Genomic DNA, 2,467 nt, shown 5'->3' on the forward strand with positions numbered 1-2,467 from the left:
TTAAAGGGCACAGAGGCTACATACCCCTGAATATTCTTGAAGTTGTAGGGTCAGGACCGGTGGTGGGATCAGTGGTTATAACACTTTCTGGTGGTCCTGGAACCAGTTTTTGAGAAACATTGGCATTCAGTCAGAGACTTACTTTGAATAGAATAGAATAGAACTCTGTGATTTTTAAAATGATGGTTTTTCTCAAAGTTGTGAGGCATTCTAAATGTGTTTAAAAATTGTGTTTTAGGCACGTGCATGAATTCTTCTTTGACACCACAGAATCTGCATGATTTATGTGGCACTGCAGATGTGATTATATAATACTTTCTTTGCTGCAGTTTTATTGATCTAGTTATATTAACATGCCATTCAAATGCATCTTTATTTATTAAAAACTTCCACTTATCAGGAGTGAAATAAATCAAACTCACATTGCAATATATATTGCTGTTAATTCTACATACACAATATTTATCTGCACTTGATTCCACGTTTTATATGGAGAAAAATTTCAGGATATTTAGAAGATACAATCTAATGTACCTTTAATAATGGTCAGTATTTGATGGTACTAATATTGATCTTGAAGTCAGATGGAGTACTGAATTTTTTAATTCTAAAAAAGTTTAAGGATTAATTTCTGCATCAAATGTTTCTGTTAATGCTGATTCTCTGATCATACAAGTTCATTGACAGTACACAGTAAATTAATGCAAACTTTCATTAATTCCAGCCATCAGGATAAAGCACATGGATCCGTATGCAATATAAGAGGCCCACCCTTTTATTAGTTTTTACTTCTGGCAAATGCTTCTTTTATAAGATGAGTCTGGCCTTCTTTAGACATGTGATACATTGAAAAGTTTGGAATTAGGAGAATTATTCTGGAACGTGACATAAATTTACAAGTCAACAGAATTCATTAATGCCTCAATCTATTATTTCTTCTTTTTTTTAGAGACTTTCTTCCTCGAGGGTCAGGCATCGTGACGAGACGGCCTCTTGTGCTACAGCTTGTTACTTCCAAAACAGGTAAGGAAAGAGGATGTTTGCCACACGGACATCTCGTATACCTGGTGCCTCCATTCCTGGGTGTTGGGTAATAGCCACAGAACCGTTTCTGTGATCACCTTGCTGTGGGGAGCTGCCTGCACTTCTCTCCAAATGCTCCCGCCTTCATTGTTCTTTTAATTCCTTTGATTACATTAATGGGAAAGCTTCATTTGATTGTAGATTTTTAAACACCCAGAAAATAATATTTTATCATGGTAATTATGTCTAGAAAATAACATTTTATCTTCGTAATTAGTTCATCTGTACTGTACAGCATAACCACTAATACTCCTACTTCCCTGAGAAATAAAGTCATCAAGTGAGGAATCCCTCCACTCCACCACTAAGTGCAGACTTACCTGCAGTTCCCCCCTCATTTTGCTCTTTCCGTGTGGTTGTAGTACAGGAGGTGTCCTTTCATCCCCCTGAGGGGATTCCAAAGGTGTGGCTTGGGGGACAAGATCTGGACAAGGCATTGCTGAGGTGATGGGTAAGGACTGCAGTATCAAGAGCAAGGGAGTGGGTAGAGGGTCTTCATAAGACAAGGGGACAGTTTTCAGTGCCTGTTGGCTTCCCCTGGTGCCATGTTGAAACTGGCTTGGGCCAGCTTCCGAGACCCGATGGTGTACCTCCTGTTCCATCTCCGTATTCAGGGACATCACAGAGGTAGCTTGAAGATGGTCATGGTGGGAGTATTTACAGGATGGAAATTGGAAAATGGTATAGATCAGTCCTCTTTGCCCCTTCGGGTGCCAGGCGTTAAACATTTGCCAGCAACTTATAGATCAGGCCGCTTTGCCCCTTTGGGTGCCAGCTGTTAAACATTTGCCAGCAACTCACTGGGCCTTCTGCTCAGCACCTGATCTTACTGTTTACGGGTTAAGTGACATATCAGACTGAGAAAGCTAATATGTCCTCGTGTTCTGTTTTTTAGAAATATGTTTTTATTGACTTCAGAGAGGAAGGGAGAGGGAGATAGAAACATCAATGATGAGAGAGAATCATTGATTGGCTGCCTCCTGCATGCCCCTTATTGGGGATTGAGCCGATAACCTGGGCATGTACTCTGACCGGGAATCGAACCGTGACCTTCTGGTTCATAGGTCAACATTCAACCACTGAGCCACGCTGGCCAGGCTGAGTGTTCTATTTTTGATGAACTACTGAGTATGTTGAAAGTGTCACTGCTTTAAGAAGTGATCTGTTGGGAATTTGATGTGCCCTTCCCCCCGAAGGAAAGGTGGTTTTTTAAAACATCAGAATCCAAGTCTTTGGTTTAAAAGTTACTGACTGTTAAGGACTTACAAAAGTAAAACCTGTAGAGCATGGGTAAGGACAAATGGTTTTGTCTCCCAGAATACTTTATTATGTTAAAATATTCCCCTAAATGCTATTGTATTACCCCCCCCCCCCCCCCCCCCCC

At 40.6% G+C, this 2,467-nt stretch overlaps 1 protein-coding gene across 3 annotated transcripts in view; it reads left to right on the forward strand.

The window, feature by feature from the left end:
• DNM3 (dynamin 3) overlaps window positions 1-2,467 on the forward strand; it is a 373,409-nt gene that overhangs the window by 49,358 nt on the left and 321,584 nt on the right. For all 3 annotated transcript variants that reach the window (XM_014540885.1, XM_014540883.1, XM_014540884.1), the window contains exon 2: window positions 950-1,023. In XM_014540885.1, coding sequence (XP_014396371.1) covers window positions 950-1,023 — 74 coding nt within the window. The remainder of the gene's footprint in view (window positions 1-949; window positions 1,024-2,467) is intronic.

The sequence above is a fragment of the Myotis brandtii genome, unplaced genomic scaffold, assembly GCF_000412655.1.
Source record: "Myotis brandtii unplaced genomic scaffold, ASM41265v1 scaffold250, whole genome shotgun sequence".
In the NCBI taxonomy this organism is placed as follows: domain Eukaryota; kingdom Metazoa; phylum Chordata; class Mammalia; order Chiroptera; family Vespertilionidae; genus Myotis; species Myotis brandtii.